The sequence below is a fragment of the Chrysemys picta genome, chromosome 4 (assembly GCF_011386835.1).
Source record: "Chrysemys picta bellii isolate R12L10 chromosome 4, ASM1138683v2, whole genome shotgun sequence".
Lineage (NCBI taxonomy): Eukaryota > Metazoa > Chordata > Testudines > Emydidae > Chrysemys > Chrysemys picta.
In genome coordinates, this window is record NC_088794.1 from 113065685 (window position 1) to 113091105 (window position 25421).

At 45.3% G+C, this 25421-nt stretch overlaps 2 protein-coding genes across 6 annotated transcripts in view; both read left to right on the top strand.

Moving 5' to 3' along the window:
- The window catches only part of BBOF1 (basal body orientation factor 1), a 1057902-nt gene that overhangs the window by 669741 nt on the left and 362740 nt on the right, over window positions 1-25421 (top strand). The window lies entirely within an intron of this gene.
- Window positions 9328-25421, top strand: part of YLPM1 (YLP motif containing 1) — a 94354-nt gene continuing 78260 nt past the window's right edge. For 3 of the 4 annotated variants that reach the window (XR_010600704.1, XM_042858527.2, XM_042858529.2), the window contains exons 1-4: window positions 9328-10480; window positions 16745-16990; window positions 18431-18625; window positions 22064-22821. Coding sequence is in view for 3 of the 4 variants with exons in the window: in XM_042858527.2 (XP_042714461.2) it covers window positions 9470-10480; window positions 16745-16990; window positions 18431-18625; window positions 22064-22821 (2210 nt within the window). In the remaining variant the exon portion in view is untranslated. The remainder of the gene's footprint in view (window positions 10481-16744; window positions 16991-18430; window positions 18626-22063; window positions 22822-25421) is intronic. The other variant, XM_042858526.2, reaches the window with a different exon arrangement.

The window sequence follows — 25421 nt, forward strand, 5'->3', positions numbered from 1 at the left end:
TTAATTGAACCCTTCTCTTAACAAAGGCTCTTGTTAAAAAAACTTAACACCTCTGCCTTCAGGCCAGGAGAGATAAGATATGCATCTACCTTCAGCTCTGCTTTCCAAGCAGCTAGAAGGAAAAAAAAATCTTACTGGCTTTTGGGTTTAAAATTAATCCCACCGCTATGCCACCATGTCAAGGCTGTATCCCCACTTTGAACTTTAGAGTACAAGTGTGGGGGGCCTGCATGAAGACTTCTAAGCTTAACTACCAGCTTAGTTCTGGTCCGCTGCCACCATTCTCAAAAACTAATTCCCTTCCCTGGGTAGCCTTGAGAAACCTTTCACCAATTCCCTGGTGAATACAGATCCAAACCCCTTGGCTCTAAAAACAAGGAAAAATCAATCAGGTTCTTAAAAAGAAGGCTTTTAATTAAAGAAAAATGTAAAAATCATCTCTGTAAAATCAGTATGGAAAATAACTTTACAGGGTAATCAAACTTAAAGAGCTCAGAGGACTCCCCTCTAGTTTTAGGTTCAAAGTACAGCAAACAAAGATAAACACTCTAGTAAAAGGTACATTTACAAGTTGAGAAAAACAAAGTAAAACTAAGACGCCTTGCCTGGCTTTTTACTTACAAGTTTGAAATATGAGACTTGTTTAGAAAGATGGGGAGAACCTGGATTGATGTCTGGTCCCTCTCAGTCCCAAGAGCGAACGAACTCCCAAACAAAGAGCACAAACAAAAGCCTTTAAACCCCCCCCCCCCCCCCAAGATTTGAAAGTATCTTGTCCCCTTATTGGTCCTTTGAGTCAGATGCCAGCCAGGTTACCTGAGCTTCTTAACCCTTTACAGGGAAAAGGATTTTGGAGTCTCTGGCCAGGAGGGATTTTATAGTACTGTACATAGGACAGCTGTTACCCTTCCCTTTATAGTTATGACAGAGGCTGAAAGCCACTAGTAATGTTTGGTGCCCTGCACGGTAGTGAAGTGCAGTTGTACTTAAAGTACTGCACAGGATCTTTTCAGGGGGAATAAGGCAAAATGCTACATTTATTAGTAATACCTGTATTCATTAACACTATCATATGCATATGATTTATATTACACTCATGCACTCACATACATACACACAAACACACTTCGTCTTGTTGTTGTTTCCAATTAGTTGCTCCCATCAACTTCACTGGCCAAGTGAGTTAGATGGGGGAGGGGTGGAGCCAGGCTTCTGTGGATCCAGATCAATGCTCCCATGTTGACAAGACGAGACCCGGGGTCCTCTGCAAGACACCTCACATTTATAGTAGCTTCCCTTTCGTGCAAATCTGAACCAGATTCAAAATCTGTGTCTGTGTCCATTGATCCTTTGTGCTGCTTTCTTCTGGGTGTTGTCCCAATGCTGCAAAGAGGTTGTTTCCAAAAGAAGGTGCTTGCTTCTAACCCCCGAGGCCGTCAGTATGTCTGCTTGTCTCTAATGAGCCCACTTGACATGTTTTATTGTCCTTGGGTCTGGCTCCCAGCCCCTCTCCAAGGGTTGAGGCTGTCTGGAGGTGCTGCCTTCCATGCCTTGCTTATCCACACCTCATTCATTCAACAGGGCAATTGATTAGGGGGGGGGGGTGGAGAGCTTGTTCTACTGCTAGCAAAAAGACATTTTTCTTCTATCTTATTCTATCCTTAGGGGCTATAACATTATACCAAGGGCAATGCAAAGTTTCTACATACCAAGGCTCATCAAACAGAGGTGTCACATGGGTAGACCCACTACAAGGTTATATGAAGAGGCACAATGTAAAGTCATGAACATTATCAGAGATTTATCTACACAGTGGTTCCAATGTTAGTAGGAATCTGTGTTTGCTACATATGATGCAGTGACTTTCAGTGCCCGTTGCTTTCCTGGGCTACGGTATCTTTTACTTAATGCAATAATAAAGAATGTTTTCAAAGCCAAAAAATTATTTTATTGAAAAGAAACACAACTGCTTGGGAAACAGAAAGAGCATGACACATCTATGCTGTGTGGGACGAGGGAAGGGGGTGGGGAATGGGACAATCACAGATTTGCGTATGTCCTGTTATCATGCTGAGCCTTCCTGTCTGGAGTGCCATGCAATGAGTGCTGCACTTCAGGCTGGCTAAAATGCATGGTGATGGGGGTTGAGTGCAGAGGGTAAGGGTCGTAGTTTGCAGGGCTGGGTGGTGAAGCTACAGGTGTTGGAGGCAGCTGGTGGCATTAAGAACCTGGATGTTGGGGAAAGTGCATTGGCAGTGACATAGGGGCACAAGGGAAAGAGTTTTGGGACAAGGGCTGCGGGGGAGGGGGGGCAAGCATGGAAGTGGTCCACCTGCATTGCTACAAGCTCCTGTATCGAGTCCGCTTGGCGCTCCATGATGTTTAGCAGCCACTCCGTGCTTTGGTGCCAGCGATCCGAATTCTGCTGGCGGACCCTCCTTTCACTCTGCCACCTTTCACTCTCCCACCACTCGTGCACTTTTTGATTTTCATTAAGGGACTGTTGCATGACTTCATGCAGCATGTCCTCTTTGCTTCTTCGCAGACGCTTCCTGATTCTTTGGAGTCTTTCGGCCATTGATAACAAGGACGGCTGGGATCTCAAGGTTGCATTTGTAAAGCCAAAATGCAACACTTAACAGAGGCAGCATTGTTCACACTAGATAGAGCAATGATTCAGCCATATTTAAAGACAAGTACAGTGTACACAATAGCAGAAATTGTTCATCCCAAAGCAAGCGCACATAACCCACAGGAGCCCCAAAATGGTAAGCAAGCACAGGGGCAAGGGGGACTGATTGTTTCACGGCCGTACTGTCCTCTGGGGTTCTGTGCCTTGGGGAGAGCCAACAGCTGCAGGGGGCCCCTATATTGAACGCTATCCCCACATTTTCTACAGGATGAGTTCGTCCTGGAAGATATCGCGCTGCTGAGGATGACCTGGGAAGCAAGGGAGGGTCTTCTACTACAATGCGGCTTCCACCCTGGCCCATATGCAGCTTGCCTATGTGCAGCAATGGTCCCCCCGCCTGTCATGATACATTGGTGCGGACATGTTAGCCTTACTGGGACAAGGTGCACAGTAGTTCTGCCAAGGAACCTGTGCAAATGAATTGCCCAGCTTCTGCATGAGACCTTTGAAGAGATCACTGAGGCCAATTACTGCAATGTGAGAGAGCACATCAACGCCCTATTCCGCATCTAGGCACGCATGCAGCCCTAACCCTCCTCGCCCCAAGAACCTGCACCGAACAACTTCCTTCCCAAAATAAAAGCCACTTACCGGGTACCTCCTCTGCTGTTTGTTCTTCCCCAAGCACTCCACGCCTTGCTGAGCAAACAGGAAGGGGAATTTCAAAATTCCCAGAGAATTTAAAGGACGGGTCTGACGGATTTGTCACCTGAGGGCAGGGCAGTAGAGTTCAAAGTGATGACCAGAGTGGCTAGAACAGGCATTGTGGGACACTTCTGGAGGCCGATCAGAGCGCATTAATAGACCAGGGTATCCACACTGGCGCCGCAGCGCTCCAGCCAGGGCGCAGCAAGTGTTATGCTTCTCGTAGAGGTGGATTACCAGGAGCGCTCCAGCCGCAGAGTCCGAGCACTCTACGTGCCCTGCCAGTGTGGACACGTCAGGAGTTAGGGCACCTGGGGCTGCTTTAATGCGCTCTAACTCGCAAGTGTAGCCATGCCTTTAGTTAGGGCTTGTCTATACTGGCACTTTACAGCGCTGCAACTTTCTCGCTCAGGGGTGTGAAAAAACACACCCCTGAGCGCTGCAAATTTCAGTGCTGTAAAGTGCCAATGTAGACAGTGCACCAGTGCTGGGAGCTATTCCCCTTGTGGAGGTGGGTTTTTTATACCGCTGGGAGAGAGCTCTCCTAGTGCTATGCTGCGACTACACAAGCCATGTTAAAGCGCTGCCATGGCAGTGCTCTAATGTTGGTAGTGAAGATGTGCCCTTAGAGCAGCTTGGGAGAGCTGTGACTGTGATATGAGGTGCCAGCTCCAGGGATGGGCCAGAGGTAAGGTTGCAGGGGCGTGTATCTTAAATCTTAATTTCCTGGTTTTCAGAAGCTTGAGTCAGCCCCTGCCCTGCCTTCACCCAGCCCCACAGCCCCATCTCCAGCCACCCCCGTACCTCCTGCCTCCAGCTAGCCCTGCCCCACGCCCGTCTGCAGCTGGCCCCACGTCCACTGGTGCCCTGCAGTTCCCAGGGCAGTAACCCTGCACACCTGCTTCAATGAGGGGGGCAGGGAGCAGCTGGGACCCACACATGTGCACCCCCCCCGGGAGTGGCGGAGACCCACACATGTGAAACGGAGCTCATTTCTAGTTCAGGCCCATCTTTTTAAAAAAGAACTTTAGGTAGGGTTAACATACATCCAAATTTTCCCGGACATGTCAGGCTTTTTGGTTCTTAAATCACCGTCTGGGAGAAATTTTTAAATTTTAAAATTTTAAAAATTCCTCCCGGGAAAATACGGACGTATTTTTTATTGTTAAGTGTGGCTCCCAATGACTCAATGCATTGCCACTTCTAATGGAGAAAGGTACAAAAAATACATACTGTGGCACATCCCTTAAATCAGAACTTTGTATAGGGAACCGGTTGTTACAATTTTGGCAGCTCATCACTGGCTATGAGTACCCGCATGGCCCCACAGTATACCAACATTTTTATGGCTGACTTAGAACAACACTTCCTCAGCTCTTGTCCCTTAGCATCCCTCCTCTACTTGCGCTACATTGATGACATCTTCATCATAGGGACCCACAGGAAGGAACCCCTTGAAGAATTCCATCTGGATTTCAACGATTTCCACCCCACCATCAATCTCAGCCTGGACCAGTCCACACAAGAGATCCACTTCCTGGACACTACAGCACAAATAAGTGATGGTCACATAAACACCACCCTATACTGGAAACCTACTGACTGCTATACTTACCTACATGTCTCCAGCTTCCATCCAGGACACATCATATGATCCACTGTCTACAGCCAAGCCCTAAAATACAACCGTATTTGCTCCACTCCCTCAGACAGAGACAAACACCTATAAGATCTTTATCAAGCATTCTTAAAACTACAATACCCACCTGGGGAAGTGAGGAAACAGATTGACAGAGTGAGATGGGACCCAGAAGTCATCCACTACAAGACAGGCCCAACAAGGAAAATAACAGAACACCATTGGCCATCACGTACAGCCCCCAGCTAAAATCTCTCCAGCACATCATCATCAATCTACAACCTATCCTGGAAAATGATCCCTCACTGTCACAGACCTTGGGAAGCAGGCCAGCCACACAACCTGAAGCAAATACTCTCCAGCAACTACACACCACACCACAGAAACACTAACCCAGGAACCAATTCCTGTAACAAACCCCATTGCCTTCTCTGTCCCCATATCTACTCTAGTGACACCATCATAGGACTCAAACACATCAGCCACACCATCAGGGGCTCATTCACCTGCACATCTACTAATGTGATATATGCCATCATGTGCCAGCAATGCCCCTCTGCAATGTACACTGGCCAAACCGGACAGTCTCTACGTAAAACAATAAATGGACACAAATCAGACATCAGGAATGATAACATACAAAAGCCAGTAGGAGAACACTTCAATCTCCCTGGACATTCAATAATAGATTTAAAAGTAGCCATCCTTCAACAAAAAAACTTCAAAAACAGACTTCAAAGAGAAACTACAGAACTACAATTCATTTGCAGACTTAACAACATTAATTTGGGCTTGAATAGGGACTGGGAGCTGCTGGCTCACTTCAAAAGCAATTTTCCCTCTCTTGGTATTGACACCTCTTCATCAACTATTGGGAGTGGACCACATCCACTCTGACTGAAACTGGCCTTGTCAACACTGGTTCTCCACTTGTAAGGTAACTCCCTTCTCTTCATGTGCCAGTATATATATTTTTGCCCGTAACTGTAATTTTCACTCCATACATCTGAAGAAGTGAGGTTTTTTACCCATGAAAGCTTATACCCAAATAAATCTGTTAGTCTTTAAGGTGCCACCGGACTCCTTGTTGTTTTAGTGAAATCCTAGGTTTCTATTTTTTGCTGCATTAAGGTAAAACCCTGCAGTGATTACTTAGACCCAACTTAGACCAAACTCGGTCAAAATTCTGAAGATCATATAGTTTTGTCTAGTCCCAGGCAATTGGGAAGGATCCTGGTTGACAGCAGAGAGGTCAGGAAGGATGAAGAAAAAGAGACAATGAGAGTCAGATGAGAGGTGATTGCTTAACCTCCAAGGGATGGCAGGTTCTGCCCCAGGCTGAGTTGTAGAATAATGCCTGCTGTGCAATTTTACATTTTAACTGAAAACCATTTTATTTTGTCATTTTTTGTTCTGAGTTTGAAAAAAGGAAGGAATGAGAAAGTGTCGTACGAGTATCAAATGTGTTTATGCCTCAAATTCTTAGGGTTTCAGCTGTACCCAGGCCAATTCCAGAACAAAGAACAAAATTGAATCTACAGAGTCCATAAAGTCAATGATTATTGTCATGATTTGTATTATTCACTGGGCACCATTATGTGCTCAGAACTGTTCAGAATATCCCAGAAAATGTAGTCTCTGAGCCAATGCGTATAAGATATGTAGCCCTGGAAAAGATGGCTCAGATGTTTAAATATGCATATCTATGAGTGGAGGCGCTGATGGCAATAGAAGTTTTACTTGATTAAGGATTAGAAGATTGGACTTTCTTTCAAGAGGAAGAGCTGCCCAGAGCACCTGTGCCTATTTATTTTCCTTTCCTTTCCTGCCTGCAGTGGCCCTGATATACCTCGCAAGTCTCATTTTTTTCCTCAACTTTAAAATATGAAATTTTCTTGGGGCTTCGTTTTAAATATTCTCCTGTGAGAACTGCAACTAAATCACTGTAGTGTTGTGTTTAAGAGCTTTCTGGAAAGTAACTAGCCTTCAAACAAAAGTGAAAGCACTGTTGCCAACTCTCATGATTTTGTTATGAGTCTCATGATAATTATTTCCCTTAAAGCCCCAGCTCCTGGAGTCAAGTGGATATGTGGTGATTTCAGCCATCATTCTTAAAGAAAAATAAAGTTTCTAGCCCTTGTGGCTGTGGAGAAAGCTTCAAAATATGACCCGGGTGCACCCAAAAGACTCAAAAAGCAGAAGGCAAATAAAAAGAACACCAAATCTATTATTCGTACATAATCTCATGATTTTTGGTGAGTCTGATTCATGATTTGTGAACATTTGTGGTTGGCAATATTGTGAGTGACTTGAAAGTATCAGTTTCACTCCTGTTTAAGGTCAGTTTCAAGTTTATTATTTGTAGTGGGGTAAAACCCCTAGAACCCAGGCAGGGCCTTGCCCTAGTAGGATGTTTCCAAAAATTAAATGATCTTTTCCAAGCTTGGTGAACTGCCAAAGAGTGATAGAAAGTAATCTGGATTTTTCTACAATTGTTTTAATTGTTGTATTCAAGAGTTAGTAACAAAGTAAGAATATATATTAAAATTTTAAACCTAACCAGTGTCCCTTAAGTGACTTGACACAAGATGTCAGAACATATTAGTATTAGAGTTGAGTAGGTCTAATATTTATTTAATTTTCTTTCTTTAAATCGGAATTAGATACAATGCTCCTGTCAGATAATAATTTGTAAGTTATTATCTGCAAAAAAATAAAAATAGTTTTCATGTGCCCAAGTAGCCCCGTGAATCAGGGGTAAAGTTACCCCCTCCCTCAAATCTAAAATGGTGTCCCAATGTTGCCGGCACAGGGGCCTGAGGACAGCAACAGTGGGGTTCGTTGCCCGGAGTGCTTCGCGTCAATAAACATACCAGGGTGGAGAAACAATCAAAGTTTATTTGAGATCTCAAAGTGGTGCAAGGAGACAGGCAAGTCTCAAATCAAGCACACCAGCAAAAACAGTTTCTCTTTTCTTTATACATTTTACAACTAAGCCCCCCCGCGCCCCCTCCCTAGCACCCTCCTTCTACTCCCCCTCCCCTCTCTACCGAAGGCATGTTTATACATTTAAGCAATTAAATCATTCTAGGGCTATAAATCTAGCTTATTAGTAACACTCTTCTAAACAGTTATTTGGTTCTGTTTACCCTTAGTTTATTACCCCTTCCCCAGCTAGAAACATGCAAACCTCATCACTATCGTTTGGTACCTGGTATGAGCAAGGTCGTAATTGCTAACTGGCTGTTTACACATTCCAATTCCTGTCCTTGGTTGTTGAGGTCGATTAGAGTTAAACATGGAAGGACAGAGTTTAAACATGGAAGAACTTTGGTTCAGGCAGGCCTAGTAACCCCAACACCAACAACACTCGAGTTATAATTCAAGTTAATTTTCAGTGAAGCCAAGCCTTCAGGCAGTGGAGTTGTGGTTGCTAAACAGCTGTGAAACTCAAGCTAACAGTTGGTGGCTGCTAAGAAGACACAAGCACTATAATCTGAATGCTGTCCCCATAGTAATGGAATTAAGGGTTCAAGGCTTTGTCTATGGTTCTCAGCTTGCCCTGCCAGAGATGACGCTTGCTGGTCATTATTGCTAGGGCTAGCAGAGCATCTCTCAGTTTATGGAGACAAGACTGTGTTTTTGGGACCCTAATTTGATGCCAGCTTGTGACTGAACTTGTGTGTGGCCAGGGCATGCAGTCCCGCAGGCCTCCACCCTGTGGCTGGAGGTGAGGGGAGGCAATTGAAGGCTAGGGTGACCAGACAGCAAATGTGAAAAATTGGGACGGGGGTGGGGGGTAATAGGATCCCATATAAGAAAAAGACCCAAAAATCGGGACATCTGGTCACCCTATTGAAGGCAGACCTCCCTGACACTGAGCTTCACCAGACTGGAGACCCGTCTCCCAGGGAAGGCTTAGGGCGCCCCGACGGCAGTGATGAACGCAAGGGGCAGGCGGGCACACCGAGGGAAGCCAGCCCCCGCAACCCCCGCATGGGAGGGAGCAGCTGTGAGAAAGGGTGAAAACCTTGGCCGCGAAAGGACCCAGAAGGCGCCAAGGCGGAGGCCTCCAATCTGTTGTTCCTCCCCCAACAAGATGGAGGCCGATCGCGTTCCTCTGAGCGGCGCTCTAGCTCCTCTTTGCCACTCTCTTTTGTCCAAGCCGACAGGAGGGAAGAAGAGACCAGGGTTTCAGCGACGCTCTAGGCCCAGTTAGTTCACCTCTCTATTGTCCGTGCTGTTCCGCCAGTGCCCGGCCACGCTATAGCCCGGGCTGATCGGTGGGTGGCGCTCTAACTTCAGCGAGCCCCTCTCTATGGTCCTGGCTGGGGGCACTCTAGCTTCCAGTATGCCACTCTTCTGTCTCGGAGGTCCAACGAGCTTCACTACGCAGGCACTGTGCGTCGCACGCGCCGCTGCTGTCGCCTCTCACCGCGGCCTGTGGAAGCGCCGATCTCCGCTCCGGCCGCCGCCTCAGACCCGGCCCCGCCATGTACCCGGCCTGGGGGCTGTACGGGGCGGCGGGGCACTACCCGCCGCCCCCCACCTCGATACCGCCCCCGCCGCTGCCCGTACCCCCGCCCGTGATGCCCCCCTCCGTCCCGCCGCCGAACTACCCGCCCCCGGGCCCCGGCGTGGCCCCCGCGCCCGGTGCCTCGGGCTTCCTGAGCCTGCAGGAGCAGCACCTGGCCCAGCTGCAGCAGCTGCAGCAAATGCACCAGAAACAGATGCAGTCGGTACTTCTGGGGGGTCCCCCGCCCGGGCCGCCGCCCCCGGGTCTGCCCCCTCCGCCTCTCCCCGGCTCCTTCACCGACTGGCCGCCGCCAGTGCCGCCCCCCGTCCGCAGCTACCAGAAGCAGTTCAAGCACCGCGAGCCGCCTCCGCCGCCCCCACCCCGGGACCCCCAGGTCTGCAAGCCCCCGGCGCCCCCCCTGCCTCGAGAGCATGAGACCCTCCAGCCGTCTCAGCCCCACAGCGACTGGGAGCACCTGCCTTCTTCCCCAGTGCCCATGGACATGGAGCTGTCCTCTCCGCCACAGTCGCCCCCACCGCCTGAGCAGGCCTATCCACCCCCTTCACAGGCCTATGTCCCTCCAGCTCAGTCTGAACCCTATATTCCCCCGGCCCAGCCACCCCCTTCCCAGTCCCCTCCGCCCCAGTCTTATTTGTCCCATTCTCAGCTCTCCCAGCCACCGCCACCATCCTATTTGGAGCCCCCTCCATCAACTGCCCCTCAATCTTATTTAGCCTCCTCCCAATCCTATCAGACACATTCTCAATCTTATTTGTCCCCTTCCCAATCATCCCTTTCCCAACCAACCCAGTCTAGTTTGACACCTTCCCTTTCTCAGTCTAAATCTCACTTTACTACATCCCAGTCATCCTTGCCCCCTTCCACTCCTGCTCAGCAAGAGGCAGTGCAGAGTGCTGCTAAGGACACCAGTGACAGTTCTGACCAGCACAGCACCCCACAACCAGACCCCTCCACTATGACCCCGCAGGTAAGAACAAAGTGTCCAACCTGTGCTTTGCTGCCGAGTGTGGCTCCGGGTTAGAAAAGGTAGTGATGGGAACTGATCATTTACCGATGTAGTGTGAGTTGTAAAGATGCTCAACTAAAGACAGATAAAATAGAGAAACAATAAATGAATCACATTTAAATAAAACAGAATATTTGGCTTCAGCTCATAAAAGCCAGAAATGGTACAGATAAGACTAAAATTCCATAAACTCCCGTTGAATGTACATCCTGTAGTACTTGGTTTTCAGGAGCCAACAGTTCCCAAGCACAATGGGATGTGTAAAGAATAAAGTTTCAGCCTTGACTGAACTTTATCCCCCGGGTGGATTTTTCAGACTTTTAAGGCCCCGATCTTGCAAAGTATGTTGTGCAGATGAACTGCACGGAACCCTATTGACTTCATTGGGCCCTCCATACCAGTGCAGCAGTCTGTTGGTACATTGTAGGATTGCCACCTAGTTTTGTTTTGCATAGTTTCTTGTTTTGATTTTTCTCTTACAGTAATATTCAGTTGTTTATCAACACAAATGATAGAACAGTGCAAATTGGCCATACTTGCAATAGTTAAGATTACAAAAGTATTTCCGTTACAGACCCTAGATGCCTTATGCGTACAGCTTTCAAAAATAGACAGACTTTAGCCTAAACGTGTTCATGCTTGATCTCTTTTTAAAGGTGAACTTTTATGAAGCACTTGAGGAAAGTCTTTTCAAAAGTTTTTGAGTTTGGTGAGGGTGAAAAATATACTTTTTACTGTTAAAAATACTTATGTCTGTAGATGGGCACTTTTATAATGGTATTGATAGGCACTAGCTGTTTTTTTACTTCTATAGAATTGGGGACTCCCCTTGTGTTCATTTTTCTTTAAGCTCCCTCCCCTCAAAGTAAAATAGTAAATTAGATGTAGATTCAGTTTTTTGTTGAATAACTGAGCACTCAAAAGTGCTGGATTTTAGGAGGTTGAATATTAAATGTTAACACCCTCCCACCTTGCTTTGTTGCTGTCTGTTATGATAGTCTGTAATTTCATTATGCTATACTATTTTTAAAATAATACAATACAATAATTATGTTGACAACCATACATACATATAAAATAACAGTCATAATTAATGGATTATTGCAGTGCATACATAGAGGAGCAGAGTTGTGACTGAATAAACACCACTACCTTTTGCATTTTCTGACTTTTTGCCCTAACTTTGCATTATTGTAGTTTGCTGAATTTGATACAGTACAAAATTAAATGTTAATTTAAAAAGAAAGTGGTAACTAAAGGGTTGTAAAGATTGAACATTGAAATATTATAACTTCTACTGTTGTGCGGAAGAAGAGTTATGAAATCTTTCTCTTTTTTATTTAATGACAATCTAGTCTAGGCAGAAGATAATTTTCTGATTATCTCCTGTAGTAACAGTATCAATAGCCAAACAGAGTGCTGCTTCTCCCCCTCCCCCATATATTAAGTAGATTATGCAACATATTGCAATTTGTCATTTGTAATTCCTTGTTATATAATTTTTCTTCCACTGTGTAACATTGACAGATCTCTGTGTGTGATTGTGGTTTAGTCCCATGCCATGTGACACATTTTGCAGCACAGCCTAGCACAATAAAAATAAGGTTCCTGTGTCTCCTTATGGCAAGGTGTATCTTTTCAGAAACACTTAGGCCAGTGGTTCTCAAACTTTTATACTAGTGATCCCTTTCATATAAAAAGCCTTAGTTTGACCCCACCCCCCCTTATAAATTAAAAACACTTTTTTATATATTTAAAACCATTATAAATGCTGGAGGCAAAGCGGGGTTTGGGGTGGAGGTTATCAGCTCGTGATCCCCCCTCCCCCATGTAATAACCTCGTGACCTCCTGAGGGGTCCCGAACCCAAGTTTGACAACCCTTGACTTAGGCAATGTCTACACTACCACTTATGTTGGTATAACTTATGTCGTTCAGGGATGTGAAAAAACCACCCCTCCGAGCAACATAAGTTACACCAACATAAGTCGGCGGGAGAGCTTCTCCCACTGACATAGCTACCACCGCTCGTTGGGGGTGGTTTCATTATGACGACAGGAGAGCTCTCTCCTGTCAGCATAGAGTGGCTACACGAGAGAGCTTACAGTGGCGCAACTGCATCGGTACAGCTGTGCCACTATAATAGGGTGACCAGAAAGCAAGTGTGAAAAATTGGGATGGGGAGGATGGGGGGGTAATAAGAGCCTATATAAGAAAAAGACCCCAAAATCGGGACTGTCCCTATAAAATTGGGACATCTGGTCACCCTGCACTGTAAGCTCTCTAGTGTAGACATAGCTTTAATAAGTGAAGTATCTACCAAATTTATTTATCATATACCATTCACTTTGGTATCTGGGTGCATATTCTGTGCAAAATTAAGCAAAGATTATGTATGTTTTCCCATGAAGGATACCTAAGCTTCATAGCCCTGTGTTCTGGACTGCTGTATTGTTTTCCTCTTCCTTGCTTATCATCTCTGTTGTTGTCTTCTTCCACGAGAATCACCAGGCTTTTTTTTTTTTTTTTTTTTTTTACCATTCTGGGAAAGGAATTGCAGCATAAAAAGATTGGTCTTGCATTGTGCACTAAAGACTCAGATTCATCCTGCTATTTTGTAGTTACCAAGACCCCCAAGTTTTTCATCCTGGACTCTGGCAATCACACTGCTTGCATAGAGTCTTGCTGTCCTGGTGGGCCATTAAAAGTTTTAAAAAGGACTAGGTTCTTGAAATGGATACAGAACTAAATGGAGAGTCAGTGGAACAAATGGTATGTTGACATGATGCACTTCTTTGGTTTTCCTTGTTTGAGTTAGACTGAGGCTGCCGTATGTTATACCAGGTGGCGCTTCTGTGTGACCTTCACAGTTGGGCATTTGGTAGAAGTTGTGTTGTGGTAATTTACCCTAACCAGAAGGGGATGATATCTATTTCACTGTGGTGAGATCCTCCCCTGAGAGGAACAGGTATAAACCAGTGATACTCAGATTGCAGCTCTCGAATGTGTCTCCTGGGGCTCTTTGCAGCATGTGATATTAAAACACTGTGTGAGTTAATAATTAACCAATCAGGGATGCTTTTACTATGTCATTAACCAAATTAAGTTATCAATTTGCACTGTGAACTTTGCTGTGAAAATAATATATAATTGTATATAAACTAATATTTTCTCTGTCATACTCTTTAAATATGAATAGCACTATAGTAAATGAAACAATGAATTCACACTACTGTAGCTCTTTTGGGTACTCTTTTGATAGGTAATTTGGCTCATGAACGACTTGAGGCTCAGTATCACTGGTATAAACCATTGGTTAGTCAAAGATGGAAGAAGAAGCTCCTTGATATTGTTGCATTCCTTGTGTATAGGAGTAACAGTGATTGCAGTAGGACTCCAAGAATAGTCACCACCTTGACACTGGGAGAGTAGAAGCCCTCAGTTAAAGATGAGGACTAAAGTTCCCACCATCTCTTTGAAATGCATCCTTCACCAGTATCTCCTCTGTTTTGCTCAGTCTGAGCTTTAGACATCTCTTTTTTTTGTCCATTCACTTCTCTCAGGGCTTGTCTACACTACCCGCTAGATCAGCGGCAGCGATCAATCCAGCGGAGGTTGATTTATTGCGTCTAGTACAGACGCAATAAATCGTCTGCTGTGCACTCTCCTGTCGACTCTGATACTCCACCAGAATGAGAAGCGCAAGCGGAGTCGACGGGAGAGCGTCAGCTGTCGACTTACCGCAGTGAAGACACTGCGGTAAGTAGATCTAAGTACATCGACTTCAGCTACGCTATTCACGTAGCTGAAGTTGCATATCTTAGATCAACCACACGCGGTAGTGTAGACAAGCCCTCAGTCAGATGCTGGGACATAAAGTGGTTCTGGCTTCATGTGCTGTGAAGGAGCTTTACAGCTGGGTGTCATTATATTGGTGGTATTGTAGCCTATGTGGTATCATGACCTCTCCTACAGATTAATCTATATATTGAGAAGGAAAGGAGATAGGATGCGTTCACAAGTGACTAGGTTTTCGGGGCAGAAGAGCAGTTGTCTGTCGTGACTATCTTCTTTTATTTATCTATGTCATAGCCATCACTATTGTATGAAATCACTTTATGTGACATCTCTTTGAAGGGAATGATTAAATCCAGCTTAATGCTGTTCTGCATGCCTCTGCTAGGTCTTGAATGCAAAAGCAACTCCTAATGCAACATGGAGTTGAAGGCTGCTGAGAGATCCCATGCTGTAAGTATGGATGTTTGTCCTCCACCCATAGCCATGAGAGCGTCTCTATGTCATATTCTGATCTGAATCCTGATTATGAAGGATATTGGCAGAGGTCAATGGCAGGATCTAGAATGATACCATCTCCTATCATAGACATCGTCCCCAAAATGTCATTTTATAGAAGTGATTTTCTGCATAGATCTGCTCTTTAAATTGGTCCGTTTCATACCTCACTACTAGAAATAGGTCCTTCTAGTTCAGGCATAAGGTATGTGGGTGGAAGAAGTTTGCATTGCACATGCTTATTTTATACCTATTTTGAAGATGAATTGGAAACTTTAGTCTTAAGGAATCTCATCGAGCATCATTCACCAATGCTGAATTTATACCTGCATTTAAAAATAAACGGTCATTCCTGTTGGCTTCTCTACTGTTTTCAGAAGTGGCTCTTCTTCACAGTGTGTGGATAGAAAAGATGAACTGGAAGGGTATGAAACATGTGGGACAGTCAGAAGAGGGGAAATTGCTAATTGAGCTTGCGCTTTCATAGGCCGCACCATTCCATGAGCTTTAGGATAAGCTTTTCCATATCCTCACTTTATGGCTCTAAAATACCAACCTCTGTCCCCTGTAGTTTGCTAGAGTTCTTACAAAAGCTGTATAAATTCTCTTGATGAATGGGACTTCAGTATACGTTTTTAGTAAACATTCAGTATTCTGAATTTATAAAGTTAGAATTTAGTTCCTTTTGTATCTTATTTTAAATCTGAGCTCCCAGAATTTCATTGAGTTTTTAGTGTGTGTGCAGATTATAGAACCATAATCAGTAGGAAGTTTCTTCCAACTTTATCCTTGATATTTGGGGCTGGGCAGTGAAAATCCTGATGAAGTACAATTATTGAGCTACCTACTATTTTGAAAATGTATAAAAATATTTGAGGGCTGAGCTATTCCTTTGTCATTATTTCAACCTGGAGGAGATGTATGCTACTTGGTTAAAAAACCTAGAAAAGGGGATTTATAATGGATAATATATATCCATTTGTCTATATGACACACATGGAGAAAGTGAAGATCTTGGAAAATTCAGAGGAAAATCTTCAGCATTTTCCCCTTCAAAGAAGGTCTAAATGTCAGAATATGCCATCAGACCTTGTGGAACCATGTTCCAAAGGACAGGCCTTTCAGCTATAAAGCACCTGTACTTTGAACATATTTAAAGTTGAGGACTTAATGCTAGGAGTTTGACCATCTCCATACCTGGCCTTGTCTTATTTTTGCCGTCCTCATCTGGTTACCTTGCAGTTCCCAGATGCCAGTGAGGTTAGAAGACAGCTTTTTATAATCTGAATTTAGGGTATTGTTTTCTGTCTGACTGGTTGTTTTCCCCAGTCTCCTTCCACATCTCTCCCTCACAGTTTCTCTGCTGCCATCCTCACTCTTCCCGCTCTCCATTTGTCCCTCCCCTTTCTTTCCTCTGTGCATTTCTTCCTTCAGTGTCCTTCTGCCCCCTTTCCTTTTCCCTGTTCCATGGCTCCTACTAATTCTCCTCATCCAACTTTCCCATTATCCCACCTCATCTGAGCTCCATAATAAATACATATAACAAGTTGTTAATAAAATAATGAAATGGAATTAACAAATCCATTCACCCCAATCCCTTAGCTCATATGTTGAACACCTTTCTCTCCTTTCTGTTTTTTTGCCTTCCTCGGTTTTAAGCTCTTTGGGATAGGAATTGCATCTTCCTTCATGTCTGTATAACACCACCTAGGACAGTGGTGCCTGAATCCTGATAAGGGGTTTTGACCTCTATTGCTTCTCTGTAATGATGGTAGAGAAGTTAGTTATCACTATGAAACAGGCATAAACACTTCTCTGGAGACTGTTTTCTCTGCCAGATTTTGGTGATTATCTTGGCAGGTCATCTTTATCTGTTTTTGTCTATTAAACCTGGTTGCTACTGTAATTCTTGCAACCTTTTTGTATTTTATAGGAACAGCAGCAGTATTGGTACCAGCAACACTTGCTAAGTCTGCAGCAGAGGGCAAAAGCACATGCACAGGGACAGCAGCAACCGAAAGGTCCAGGAGTAGTGAAGGATGCACCTGAGCAGAGAATACAGCAAGAAGAAGGGAAAGTGACTGCTCCTAATCAGCAGTCTGAACCGCCTTCACTTAACGAGCCCCTAATACCAGCTTCCAAAAAAGAGGACCCTCCTGTCTCATCTACTGAACCTAAGGTAGGCTATGCAGAGATGCTATTCCATATGGGACATTCATTCCTAAAAAAAAAATGTTTTCCTCCTGCCTGGGTCTGAATAATAATACCTAGACTTTATATAGTGCTTTTCACCAGTAGATTTCAAAGCACTTTGCAAAGAAGGTCAGTATCATTATCTCCATTTTACATATGGGGAAATTGAAGTACAGAAGGCAAGTGAGGTACCTGGGATCACCCAGCAGGCCAGGCGCAGATCTCTTGAGTCCAATAGACCCCAAACCTTTTGAGTCCAATAGATCCCAAATCTCTTGAATCCAAGTCCAGTGATCTATTCACTAGCCCATATTGCCTCCCAATTAATAGACTTTACAGCTGGAAAAGACAGGTCTGGGTACACATCTCCCTGGTCTGGCACGTTTGGAACTAGTAAAATATTTTTCAGGGACAAGCTGCTGTCTCAGTTTTGTTAGGTGATGAGTAGGGTCCCTTTGCATGGTCAGATTGGGCTTGTAGAGTCCTCCTACTACAGATTTGAAAGACTTCTGCTGTTGGGATCCATGCTCCCTGCCATGCTGAAGTGAATAGTGTTCAGAGATTCTGAACCGTATTTGTCTCTGATGCCAGTAGGTCAGATGACATATCTCAGCAAAGGTGAATTATTTTAAAGAAAATAGGATAAGGAAATGAATGAATTACTGTAGTTCCAATTAGCTAATCCCGTGCTCCCTATTTCCTTAACCTGAAATTCCTGAATGACTTTTCCTTGTTAGTGTTCAAGATTTTTTACCTCTGTCCCGCTGTATGATTTGCTGAATTGGAAGGTATTCGTGCCTTTTCCTTTTGCAGCTGCTTGTATAAATCTTGCAGTCAGGATTAGAGATATGCCTGAGCTAGTACCCCACATTCAATGTAGTGCCTCTATCCTCAAGACTTTGTGGAAGTTTGTATCCAGACATGCATCTGAACTTAATAGCTCAGGCCTGAACCAGAATACTAAATCCAAACACACCGGAATTTTGGAATGGTTTGGATTTTGATTTAATCATTCCAATTTTTAGCTGAGATGCATCCTGTTGTGTGCTGGAAAGGAAAGTGGTGATCTTGCCTTCCACTCCAGACCTTGGAAGATAATGATTCCTTTGTTAAAGAATGGGGTCATAGTCTGTGCCTAATAACCAAGAAGTTTTGCCCAAAACTTTGCCCATGTGCTTGGTGATAGTTTTTACTTAGAATATGCAGGCAAATTCTCACATCTGATTTTTGCCTTGAACTATTCCCTTTATTGAAGAAGATAAACAAAATCATTTATTCTGATAGTGTCACCGAAAATCAGAACACCAAAATGCAGGATCACAGAATTATTAACTGCCATGAAACTTGTATGAATTTGGTTGTGCTTGTTTAGGTGTTGTGCTTGAATGAGCTTTCCCTTAGTCATAATAATTATATTTATCTTTAGCTGAATATTGAACCTCCTGAGGACTCTGAGGAAGATTTGAGGTTGCAGCAGTTGCAGGTGGCAGCAGCTCAGTGGCAGCAACATCCACACCATCGAGTTGGCTTTCAGTATCAGAGAATAATGCAGAAGCATGCCCAACTGCAACAGATCCTACAGAAGTACCAACAGATCATACAACAGCCACCCCCCCCACAGGTTAGTCATTGAGGAACTGGGATTTGGTATACCTCTTGCATGATGTAACACTCATGGTCTGATAAGAAGTATGTAGTATAATAATTTCTTCTGGCTGACTTGTTTGCCTTGCTCTCTCTTTAATCTTTGTTCATGGGCAAAGACTTAGCTCCCCCTTCCCTGAGAAGTTACTTGCCAGTCTCAATTGAAGAGTAACAAGAATATTTAGAGATGTTGATGGGAGCAGTTTTCATATGAGGACTAATTAAAAGACTATTTATTGACATGGGATACAGTTCTCAAAATCATCTAAGGAGTAATTTAGGTTCCTAAGAGCCTGTTACTTTTGAAAATGGGACTTAGGTGTCTGAAAATTTTACAGTAGGACAGCTTAGTTTAGAAAAGAAAAGGTTACTTAAAGTGACAGGAAAGAGCTGGTTGAGTGCCATTATTTACTCTGTCCTCCAATACAAGGAAAAGAGGATATTCAAAAAGACAATGTAAAAGCCAAAATAAATGAAATATTTAGTTAAAGTATAACTAATAGTGGAACTCACTGCCTAAGGATATTATTGATATAAATAGATTAGTAAGATTAAAAATAGATTAGACATCTGTAAGAATTGCAAATTCAGATAAAACTAATTGTTGTAAATCTTCATGTTTCAGAGAATAAGATTATTGCTAGCTGGGGTCAGTAGGATGGTGTTGGGTAATTAAGTAGATCATGGGATTGTTGGGGGTTAGGGGAGAGCCTATGCTTTCCCATTTTCTTTGTGAGAGGGGTGGTATTTGCCCTTAAAAAACTCCAAATTATTATAGTAGCACTTAGAGCAGGGGTGGGCAAACTTTTTGGCCCGAGGGCCACATCGGGGTTGTGCAACTGTATGGAGGGCTGGGTAGGGAAGGCTGTGCCTCCCCAAACAGCCTGGCCCCCGCCCCCTCCCACTTCCCGCCCCCTGACTGCCCCCCTCAGAACTCCCAACCCATCCAACCCCCCTTGCTACTTGTCCCCTGACCGCCCCCTCCCAGGACCCCCACTCCCTATCCAACCTCCCTTCTCCCTGTCCCCTGACTGCTCCGCCCCATCCACACCCCCGCCTCCTGACAGCCCCCCCAGGACTCCCACCCCCTATCCAACTGCCCTCTGCTCCCTGTCCCCTGATTGCCCCCCCGACCCCTATCCACATCTCCGCCCCCCGACAGGCCCCCTGGGACTCCCACTCCCAACCCTCCCTGTTCCCCATCCTCTGACTGCCCCCCCAGAACCTCCATTCCATCTAACCACCCCCTCCTCCCTGAATGCCCCCCAGGTTCCCCCGTACCCTTACCCAACCCCCCCAATCCCCTTAACAGCAGCAGAGCCAGCTGAGCTCCCCATGCTGCCCAGGGGAGTGACAGGCCAGTGTGCGGCCCGTGCAGTGGTGTGGCTGCGGGGGAGGAGGGACAACAGGGGCCTGGAGCTCAGGGGCTTGGCAGGACGGTCTTGCGGGCCGGATGTGGCCCGCGGGCCGTAGTTTGCCCACGTCTGACTTAGAGACTCCAACTAAGATTGAACCCCCATTGTGCTAGGAGTGGTACGTACACATAGTGAGAGTTACTCTCTGTTTGAAAGAATTTACATTCTAGATAGACAAGACAGACCAGACAAAGAGTAAGAAGCGAAACAGGCACTGAGAGGTAAAGTAACTCACTCAAGGTCACATAGCAGGTTTGTGGGAGAGCTGGGAACAGAATCCTGGTCTCCTAATTCCCAGTCCAGTGCTCTATCCAGTGGACCACTCTATCTCTTTGTGTGAGTGTGAGTGAGTGAGATTTTTGTTTGTTTTTTACAACAGTTACAATCATGGAGTCCCAATCCTAATTGGATTCTCTGGTCATTACCACAATGCTAATAATATATCATTGCTCATTCTCAGAGACAAAATATAGGGCTAGAGGGGCAACTGGTTTGACCCAAACTGATTCAGAGCTGGCTACATTGAATTGAATGGACCATTGATCTAGCATTCCTATACTCTTTGACTGGTTATGACAACATTGAAAGGGAAGAGATAAAAGATGATAATTAGGCCATCACATTTTTTCTTGCACAGCTCTTAGTGAACCCTTGTTGATTCATATTTTATACAAAATATACTGTTTTAATACTTTTTCATTTTATGTTGCAATAGTGTGACTCTGCATGAATAATATGTATTGTGTGGGTATTTGCCACTCCTAGCACTCAAGGATCTGAAAGTCATTAGATAAAGGAAAAGTATATTGGAGCCAGTAGCCCCAAGGAAAGCTTGGTGAAGGAGACCGGTAAAATAATCATCATGGTTCCTAGGTAGTACATTTTCATGATTTTACAAGGCAGGGTAAAGGAGATTTGCAGTTTGGCCACAGCAGTTCAGATATAGATGTGGGTACAGATAAAATATATTGAATAGTTAGTGACTGTTGTAGGGTCACTAACTTTTATTACAAGCTTAATGAGAGATTGTTCTCTTAGTTTGTCTTGTAGATAAACAAGTTCTATAAGCCCAAACTTGGAGCACTACTGCAGTTTATTCAAGGTATACCTGGTTTAGTGGTCCAGGTGGTGCTCTCGAATGTGAAGGAAAGTGCATTTAAAATGAATTGCTGTGTGCTTGGAGAAACAAATTGAAGAGTTTGGGAAACAAGGCTGCTTGCTACATATATTAGAATATTTGTGGATTGATTTGTGATTCAGTAGGGAGGGAGGATATTCTACTAATAGCCCCAAATAGTTTGGTTGTGTGCAGAAGTAATCTGTTGCTAATTATACTCTCCCCACTCCGCCCTCCCCCCACCTTGAGTGATGTGGGCTTTTTGTATGGAAGTGTTTGCCCTTATCTATCACTAAAATGTATAGGTTAGAGATATACCAGACAGGATATGTCTGTACTAGACAGGATATGTTTGCTTCTGTTTCTAGGTAACTCTTCTCTCAAGCTTCTGCTTGGGACAGAGGGTGATATTCAAGTATGTGGCTTCAGAAGGAACTTAAAATGTATTCTGCAGCATTTAGAATAATAGAATATCAGGGTTGGAAGGGACCTCAGGAGGTCATCTAGTCCAACCCCCTGCTCAAAGCAGGACCAATCCCCAACTAAAACAGCCCAGCCAGAGCTTTGTCAGTTTATTAACAACTGTATAGAGACATCCCCGAGGGCTACAAGACCCTCACCTGCTCCCCTAGCCTTTAAGCACAAACCGAATTGCACTCCCCTCCCCGGGATCCATGCCCAGCAATCCTGCTCCCACTGCAATTACCGAGCCTGCGGGTCACTGCCCAATCCAGGGTAGTTGCCTGGGACAAGGCCTAGTAGATTCCAGCTACTGGAGGCATGGCGACGACAGACCTGCATTGTGGCCAGGCTGCGGATAGATACAGAGCATTGCATTCTGGAAGCTGTGTTCTTCAGGGGTTTGTGTCTATTTTTCTTGCAGACAATGTCAGTGGATATGCAGCTGCAGCATTATGAGGCGCAGCAGAAACAGTTTCAACAACTTCACAAAGAATGGGAGCGTGAATTCCAAGGATGGCAGGATCAACTTCTGACCTATCCTCACAAAGATCAGCTCCAGGAGTATGAGAAACAGTGGAAAACATGGCAGGGACAGATGAAAGCTACTCAGTCCCATCTGCAGGAGAAAGTGAACTCGCTTCAAAACATGAAGAATCAATACACTGGGAATGTTGCATTGCCACCTCCTTTTGTTCCATGCTCTCCAACCTCTCAAGGAGGCGTGCCTGTTTTGCCTCCATCTTTGCCTTCAACTGCCCCTCCGCAGGTTCCCCCACCTCTGTCTTCTGATCCTCAGTTGTCTAACTCATCTGAACCCCCAACATCCAGTCTTCAGGTTTTCCAGTCCACTAAGACAACCAGGCCAGCTCTGCTTCCTATCCCTGATTCTTTTGTATTTAAAATACCTGGTTCATCTGCAACTTTACCTTGTCATTCTGATATAACTACATCTGCTGACTCTTCAGACCAAGGAAACTCTCAAGTTCATCTGGGTAAGCAAGCGGTGCCATTTGTTTCTGTTTCATCTGAACCAGCATCTGGAGAACTGAAAACTTCTTCTACAGTATCTTCAACCTATGTACCCCCAACCTCCAACGTTCAAGATAAACCAGTGAGATCAGGTGGATTGCTTCCAGACCCACCCAGAGGCACATACTTCGAAGGACCAAGAGGTCCTAGGTAGGTCTTTTTCCTTTAGTTTACACACATTCTCATCTACACAGATTTTTATACTGCTGTCATCACCGTAGTACCTATAGTGCCAGTTGTGCTTTAAACTGTGAGAAAATCTGTCACACGTGCTTCATTCTTTGTCATCTCTCCCTAGGGGAAATTGTGTATGCAACATAGTGGGTTTTGTTTTGTGGGTTTTTGAAAATAAATTCTGTGCACTGTTCACTGTGTTTATCTTATGCCTGGTTGGTCTACACTTAAAATTTAGATTGACCTCTAATCACTGTAGTTAAGTGGACCGGGAGCCTCCTGTTTGCTGTGCGGAGGGCGGGGGGTTTGGGGAGGGAAGAGGGGGGCTAATGTCAGGGTGTCCCCCTCCTCCCTGCTCCTGCCCCCCACTTACCCCATCTCCATAGAGCGGGGGTGGGAGGAGGAGAGACACGACAGGGCTCAGGACAGAGGGAGCTTGCTGGCAGCAGCTGCTGTCTCAACTTAAAAAGTCAATGTACTTCGATTGGGATCAACGTACTTAAAGGGGCAATGCACATCTCTCTCTCACACAGCATGTGTCTCTCTATCTCTGTCTGCCATGCTGTCTCCCCTCCCTCCATTTGTGCTGCCTTGTAGAGTGTGAGGCTACATTAACAACAATGTGTTAACCCTTGAGGGGTCAGCTGAGTTCTAGTTCATCATTTAGCAGTAAGACATTCCCTGGGAAATATCCCACTGTCTTCCACCTTCTGACTTCACCACCTTAATCAAGCTTCACAATCATCATTGCTGTATACAGTATTAAATTGTTTGTTTAAAACTTATACTGTGAAAAAAATTTCCCTGGAACCTAACCCCCCCCTCCCCCATTTACATTAATTCTTATGGGGAAATTGGATTAGCTTAACATCATTTTGCTTAAAGTTGCATTTTTCAGGAACGTAACTAGGAGGAGCGAGGAGTTACTGTATTTCTAGCCCTTGCAGGATGTGAGACTTCACAGTAATGTCATTCTGTTCTCAGTCATTTCCCATCACCCCCCCATTTCACATCCAAAGTGATCGTTAGCAGCTGATAATTCAAACTACTAGAGCAGGGGTGGGCAAACTAGGGCTTGCCACCCCCTCTCCTGGAAGCAGCCAGCATCACATCCCTGCGGCCCCTGGGGGGGGTAGGGGAGAGTGCTCCGCGCTGCCGTCGCCTGCAGGCACCGCCCCCCGCAGCTCCCATTGGCCAGGAATGGGGAACCGCGGGCAATGGGAGCTGCAGGAGGCGGTGTCTGCAGGCGAGGGCGACGCACAGAGCCCTCTGCCCCCCCTCCCACAGGGGCTGCAGGGACGTGGTGCCGGCTGCTTCCGGGAGCAGCGTGTGGTCAGGGCACACAGGCAGGGAGCCTTCCCTGGCCCTGGTGCACACTGCTGCCACTCCAGAACCGCTCAAGGTAAGCAGCGCCAGCCCCGAGCCCGAACCCCTCATTCACCCTGCACCCAACTTCCTGCCCTGAGCCCCCTGCCTGCATCCCAGCCGCACCCCTTGTGCACCCCAACTCCCTTCCCTGAGCCCCCTCGTACATTCCGCACCTCTCCTCTGCCTCAACCCCTTGCCCTGAGCCCCTTCCTGCACACCACACCCCGTCCCACACCCCGCTCTCCCTCCCGCACCCTAGCCCCCTGCCACAGCTCTACATTCTTGGCCCTGCATGCAATTTTCCCCACCCAGATGTGGCCTCGGGCCAAAAAGTTTGCCCACCACTGTACTAGAATTATAGATCAATCATATATAATACTGGAAAGTTGTGTTTACCACAGTGTGTGTTCTCCTCAGTGCTATAAAGCAATTGTTTCCAACCCTGGTATTTTTTGAGAAACAAGATCCTATAATTGATTGTTCTTGTAGTCTCCAACTGCCTTGTTTCTTTTTCCTTTTTTGCACTGGTTCAAGATTCAACCTTGTAAGGCCTTGGCTACACTCGGGACTTGCAGTGCTGCCGTGGCAGTGCTGTGAAGCACGAGTGTAGTCGCGCCGCCAGCGCTATGAGAGCTCTCTCGCAGTGCTGTATGTACTCCACCTCTCCGAGGGGAATAGCTTGCAGCGCTGTGAGCGAGCATGCAGCGCTGCAGGCTCTGATTACACTGGCGCTGTACAGCGCTGTACTCGCTGCGCTCGGGGGGGGGGGGGGGTGTTCACACCCCTGAGCGCAGCAAGTTGCAGCGCTGTACAGCGCCAGTGTAGCCAAGGCCTAAGTTACAAACATCTGAGTAATGTGACTTTCAGTCCCTTTTAAGTTTTCCTGTGTAAAATACTTTGATTTTATCTACTCTGTTATGAGATTCAGTAGTTGGGCATTTAATTAAAAAGTGTTTTTTGACCAGATATGCATCTTTAGCTCCTGTTGCATGAATCCTTTCACTTCATGCTGTATTTGTTATCCAGTTCCCCACATTTCGAGCCACCATAGTTGTAGGTGAACTAAATGTGAATAAAATACAGTTGTACAAATAGAAAACACATAAAGCTGTCTAGACCAGGGCAACATCATAAGCTTGCTCCACTTGCTGTTTAATAATATTTTAAATTCTATATCTAGATTTTATTTATCTAATTATATTTTATTT